Source organism: Chanodichthys erythropterus, chromosome 11 (genome assembly GCF_024489055.1).
Source record: "Chanodichthys erythropterus isolate Z2021 chromosome 11, ASM2448905v1, whole genome shotgun sequence".
Lineage (NCBI taxonomy): Eukaryota > Metazoa > Chordata > Actinopteri > Cypriniformes > Xenocyprididae > Chanodichthys > Chanodichthys erythropterus.
This window is the reverse complement of record NC_090231.1, coordinates 59,151,054-59,157,266: the sequence shown is the minus strand read 5'-3', so window position 1 is coordinate 59,157,266 and position 6,213 is coordinate 59,151,054. Positions and strand designations below refer to the sequence as shown.

The following is a 6,213-nucleotide window of genomic DNA, read 5'->3' as shown; positions in this document are numbered from 1 at the left end:
ATCAAGAAATTTATTATTTTTTACCCAGCCCTAGTAAAATCAGAGTTTTTGGCAAGATTCCCCTGGTAAAATTTGCATTCCAGTGGCTAAATATCATGTTATTTGGGGTCGCTTCAACCCACGGACATTAAACTCAACCTGCGGCAACAGTGTTAAAGTAGTCCATTTCTGCGGGAAAACTGCATACTTGGCAACACTGACTGGTGTTGAATATATTCAGTTCTTGAAACATTTCACTGGGTGCAGGTTTGCCAGGTCTGTACAACAAAAATAGCCCAATGGCCAGTCAAAAGTAGCCCAATGCAATCGGGTGGCCGAATTCTCCACCGAATTTGTACGTCTGGAGGTGTTTTGTGGGTGTTGGAGCACTGAAATCGTACGTACTGTATATGGGGGTGGAAATCCACCCGTCGGAGTAAAAAACAAACAAAAAACACAGCAACACAAAAGATTCATAACGCTCCGAAGCTTCCTGAAGCAATGTTTTGAAATCGGCCATCACTATATAAGTCGTTATTTATTTATTTTTTTTGGTGCACCAAAAATATTCTCGTGGCTTTATAATATTAGTATTAAACCACTGTACTCACATGAACTGATTTAAATATGTTTTTAGTACATTTATTGATCTTGTGAGAGGAAATGCCATTGCTGGCTATGGAGGTCTCACTGAGCCATTGGATCAAAAATATCTTAATTTGTGTTTCTGAAGAGTTTCTGAAGTTTCTGAAGGTCTTATGGGTGTGGAACGACATGAGGCCAACCGAGTAATTAATGACAATATTTTCATTTGTGGGTGAACTGACCCTTTAAAAGTAGCCAAATTCCGCTTGAAAACTGCATACTTGGCAACACTGACTGGGTATCGCTTATATGAATATTCATGAGATTTCCCCTATTGTGGGCGTGTCCTTTAGAATGCGCAAACCAATGGAACTGAAAATACTAACTAAAATCTTCCTTGAATTGCATCTTTTCAAAAAGGTAATATTTTCAGTGTTAAGCTTAAACTATAAATGTTCACATTTTTATAACAGTTTATATGTTTATCTATTTAATTTCTTGTGTATCACAGCCCGCTCAAGTACCCTTTATCAACAGTTGTATTGTTATTATTATTATTATTGTTAAATTAATCTTTATTCTGCTTCATTTTGATGATAACGTAATACAAAAACACATGACGTCATGAACGCGGAAATTCGCTGGATGTCACGTGAGGTCACATTGGTAAGCACAACATTTCTAATGTAAATAAAACATGATCCACATCTACTTTGCGTGTGTTTTTTTATTTGTCGATACCGTGCTTTCTGGCCATGTCGGAACACAAATAAAAACAAATGACAGACCAATAATCGGTGAGTTGCAAAGCTGTGTTAAATACAGCGCGTGACAGTTTCAGATCAATATATTAATAATCATAGTGTGAATGTTGTCCAGGTGTTCTCGCGCAGGATGTGTTTCACCCTCAGCCTCACAGAAACGCTTTCATCGCGGCGTCTTACGTCAGGTTTCTGGAGTCTGCCGGCGCTCGTGTGGTTCCGCTGATGTGAGTTTACTGAAGAAAAAGAGGATTTGTTGATTATGAATATGATAGAGTTGTTTTGCCTTGTCCACTTGCAGCAGAAACCCGAGACTGTGTTCACAATGCCTTACTAGTGTACTGCCTAATATCTGGAAGCAAAATGCAATGTGAAACATTTAATTAATGGATAATTTCTTAATATTAATGTGACAAAATGGACTAAAGTCAAGTCATGTCGTGAAGAGTTTATAAACGAGGTTATATTTCTGTTGTGAGATTATAAAATGTATAAAAAAAATATAGATTTATATTAATTTTCATGGTTTAATAAAACACTTCATAGTGCAAACTGCACAAATATTGTAGTGACTGACTCTGATCATATGCCATACAGTTTCTGTCTCGACACTAAAGCATTCTAATGTGTTTTAAGGATCAATAAGACTGATGATGAATACACAAGGCTGTTTAAATCCATAAATGGGTGAGTAAATCTGTTAGTCTCTTGTAGTTATAATCAGTGTTGGGGAAAGTTACTTTTAAAAGTAATGCATTACAATATTGCGTTACTCCCTAAAAAAGTAACTAATTGCGTTACTTCATTACTTTTTATGAAAAGTAATGCGTTACATTACATTCACATTTAGTCTAAAACTACAATAACCATCATGCTTACACAGCGACACAACACCCTCTGCACTTTATTTCTCTCAACATGGGGACAGGAGAGCTGTCACTCAGTAAATGTGAAAAAGTAACTTGCGTTACTTATTTGAAAAAGTAACTTAGTAATTTTGTTGTAAATTGAAAAGGTAATGCGTTACTTTACTAGTTACTTGAAAAAGTAATCTGATTACGCAACTCAAGTTACTTGTAATGTGTTACCCCCAACACTGGTTATAATAAGGAATCAGTGACACTTTCTCTTTCTCCCTCTAGAGTTCTTTTCCCTGGAGGCGGAGTCAGTTTAAAGTCATCCGGCTATTCCAAAGCAGCGGCCGTTTTCTACAGACTCGCTCTCGAGGTTCGTGTGTAAACGGTCCATTTGATAAATATAATCAGGATAACATTGGATTCAAAGCACATTTTAAAAACATTAAACAGAACCTTTATGATGCCCCTTTTACAAGATGTAATGTATATTATTATTATAGCTTGTCAAATTTGCCCCTATTTGGGTGTGAGCAAAAACACGCCATTTTGTGTGTGTCCCTTTAAATGCAAATGAGCTGCTGCTCCCGCCCCCTTTCCAGAAGAGGGCGGAGCTTTAACAGCTCAACAACAACAAAGCTGGAGAATCTCACGCAGCCAAAATGAGGAAAGTGTTCAGCCTTACATTGTTCAAACCGGAGTCGACACTGATCTTTGTCATGCTGGAAGATCAAACCACGGCCCAGTTTAATTTAACAAATTTTCACAATCAGTTTTGCTCCATATTTGTGGGTCCCACTCTATACGCTACAGTTTATTGTACGACACTCCGTATGTGCAATACAATATGTTGTGGTAATTTAATTTTCCATCGCAGTATCTCTGTGTGTGTTTACAGGCCAATTCAAATGGTGATTATTTCCCTGTATGGGGAACCTGTTTAGGATTTGAACTGCTCACACTCATAACAAGTGGGGAGTTGCTGCTGTCCCACACCAACACTAGTGGTGTTGCCTTGCCACTGAACTTCACAGCCGGTAAAGTCATGTTTTACAACACTGAACTGAGGATAACATCAAGATACACTGTATTTACATAATGCTTGATGTGCATTATCAGTTTACTTCCCGTGATAGATTTCAGTGTGCAGTGTGGTGCCACCTAGTGTAAATTACTCAGAAAAGCGATAAATATTTTTGTTTCCAAATATTTTAAACATAAATGAACATTTTCAAATGTAATGAATGGTTTGATGTTGTTTAGATGTCAGAGACAGTAGACTGTTCAAAGACTTCCCTGAGGATCTCATGGAATCACTGGCATCAGATCCGCTGACGGAGAACTCTCATCAGTGGAGCGTCACTACAGAGGTACAGTAACAGATGCTCCCTGATCGCTGACTTCTAATTATGTGTTTAAACTGGAGATTAAATATACGATTAAAATAAAAAATATGAATAATTAGGTGTTAAAGGTGAAGAATGGACAATTTTTTAATATTTAAAGTACATTCTCTGAAACCAGTTTACTGTTCATTGACTACTGTTAGTCCACAAAATAATGAACACTGAGCCTCCCAGACACCATCTAAAAAATCTGCCCAAATCCGTCAGTCTCTTTCAGCTCAGCCTATAGTGAGCAGGCTGAGAGTCTGGGGCGTGTGGCTAATGTAGTAGGCGGTGGGTTTGGGCGTGGCTAATGTAGTAGGCGGTGGGTTTGGGCGTGGCTAATGTAGTAGGTTGAGAGTTTGGGCGTGGCTAATGTTGTATATGTAATAAAACATTTATAGGGCCCTAAAAAAATGTTTTTTTTTTGTTAAACTTTTATTAAATTGTTGGTAAATTGGACAAGATTCATTATTTCAATTAATTAGACATGCTTTTTGATTACTAAAATTTAATTTAACCATTAAAATGGAGTCAAAACATAAATAAAACGGAAAAAAACAGATCCAGAAAAATTAAAAACGGAATTTGGGAAAAAATAAAACAGATTTCATAGGGCCCTAAGGGTGTTGCTACTTTAACAGGTGTGGAGTTTGGGGCGTGGCTAAAAAAAGATTTATGTCTTGCAGGAAAATAAGGAATGGCAACGTTAACTTCAGAGGGAATGTTAACTCTCTCCTCCAGTGTTTTGTGTGTGTGTTTTTTTTGTTTTTTTTTAGTTACCAGCCAGCGGCAGCATTTTTTCACAAAAATTTCATGGCCCCCATTATATTTTGTTGAATATCTGAACATGCAATACATCAAAAGAAAGAACAGAGTCTCTGCTTTTAAACAAAAACCCATTTTATTCTAGCTTCATGCATTGTTTTTTTTTTTTATAATCAACAAATTTTAACATTTTAATTTCAGAAATTTACCAAGAATGAAAAGCTGAAAAACTTCTACAGAGTTTTGAGTACCAACACAGATGGACAAAATGAGTTTGTGTCCACAGTGGAAGGTGAGTGACGGTAATCAGAGGAAGCCGATATATCGTTCTTTTCACAAATTTCTCATGTTCTTTTTCTCTGTCTGCACACAGCATATGATTTTCCCATCTATGCCAGTCAGTGGCACCCAGAAAAGAACGCTTTCGAGTGGAGGCGGCCCTACATTCCCCACACGCCTTCAGCCGTTAAGACCACCTTCTACACGGCTTCCTTTTTTGTGAATGAAGGTATAATAATACTGAGCAACATACAATCACCTTATATATTTAATAGCTGTTTATTACATTGATTTGCCATTTGATTCATTTAATATAATGAATGAACAAATTAGGAAGTCAAGACTGACTTTTCTCCTCATTTATTCTGGTGTTTTTACAGCGAGGAAGAGTTTTCACAGCTTTGCCAGTGTGGAGGAAGAGAAGAAAGCCTTGATCTACAACTACAAACCTGAATACACTGGAACCCAGAGTGCCTTTGAACAGATCTATTATTTTGATTAGTGTTTTATTGTTATTTTATTATGTTGAAATCATGTAAACAAACATGTACGAATACAAAAATCATGTGGAATCTTTAGTGTTAATAAAACATGTGCTTTGGATGAATCTGAAGGTCACATTTCACCCAAAAAGAAAAGAAAAAATGCATATTTACTTCTTTTGAGGACCTGATCATGTTCTTGACCTTAATGCAATAGTTTGTAAGGCACAAAGTGATGTTTTTATCTCTTAACTAACACACCTGATCATTAATGTGTTCATCTGCACACACACACACACGAACAATACAGTGCAATGTTCAATCATATCTATAACTTCATAAAAAGTGACGCAAGTCTCAGTTTTTCTGTAAGAAACCGCAAATACAACTCTGGATCAAAATCCTCCCATATTCTGATCTCTTAATTGGTCCCTTAACTTTATTAAAAGTAACCCTTCAATCTAACCTAATCTATGGCCTTTCATTTTACTGCAGAGCCCTTAAAACGTCCTTCTGAATCATATTTGCTTTACCTAAATAAAGATCTTGAATATTAGGTGAAATGTCCTTTTTCACTACGTTCTTCAAAAATCACTCATATTACTCAAAACAACATGATTCATAAAATGTACACATTCACATTGCCTTAGATATTTGTGGTTTATGAAAACTGCGACTGGATCTGTCTCTCCGATTGGCTGTTGACCTACTTTTCAAAGCTCTGTGATTGGAAGCATCTTCTATATGGGTGAGAGAGTCTGCCTCTGTGATTGGCTGAGCTCTGGGTGCCAGACGTCCACGATGAAGATGAGTCTGAAGCTTTCTGCTTCCTGCCAGACTTCATGCTCAAATGAGTCATCAAATATTAATACTTTTCCTTCTTCCCACTCCCTGAAACACAATTAACAGTCACTGAATACATCGAGTCATGCCACACATTAATTCCTAAAAAACATATAGACCGACTCTCCAAGTTTCGAGTTTTCAAGATTAGGCCCTGAAAACAGGCTTCGTGAAGCTTTTATGAATCATTTGTTTCGAACTAGTGATTCAGAGTGTGTAATAAACAGCCAAAGTTGTGATTTTTCAGTTTCCAAATGTCTCGTGAGGGGAGAAATTA

The 6,213-nt window shown here is 36.9% G+C and overlaps 2 protein-coding genes across 3 annotated transcripts in view; one reads left to right on the top strand and one right to left on the bottom strand.

The window, feature by feature from the left end:
• The first annotated feature begins 1,226 nt into the window (after positions 1–1,226).
• On the top strand, positions 1,227–5,130 carry ggh (gamma-glutamyl hydrolase (conjugase, folylpolygammaglutamyl hydrolase)). Its single transcript, XM_067400276.1, has 9 exons — positions 1,227–1,361; positions 1,444–1,552; positions 1,962–2,012; positions 2,468–2,552; positions 3,078–3,216; positions 3,443–3,549; positions 4,534–4,624; positions 4,706–4,840; positions 4,992–5,130. The coding sequence occupies exons 1-9, from the start codon at positions 1,262–1,264 to the stop codon at positions 5,111–5,113; spliced, it is 939 nt and encodes a 312-aa protein (XP_067256377.1). The 5' UTR covers positions 1,227–1,261; the 3' UTR covers positions 5,114–5,130.
• Positions 1,431–6,213, bottom strand: part of unm_hu7910 (un-named hu7910) — a 36,181-nt gene continuing 31,398 nt past the window's right edge. Inside the window, exons 18-19 of one of the 2 annotated variants that reach the window (XM_067400272.1) lie at positions 5,804–5,984; positions 1,431–1,561 (exon numbers count right to left, since the gene is read on the bottom strand). In XM_067400272.1, the coding sequence (XP_067256373.1) occupies positions 5,834–5,984 (151 nt within the window). In that variant the 3' untranslated portion in view covers positions 1,431–1,561; positions 5,804–5,833. Of the gene's footprint in view, positions 1,562–5,803; positions 5,985–6,213 lie in introns of those variants that run through there. The other variant, XM_067400274.1, reaches the window with a different exon arrangement.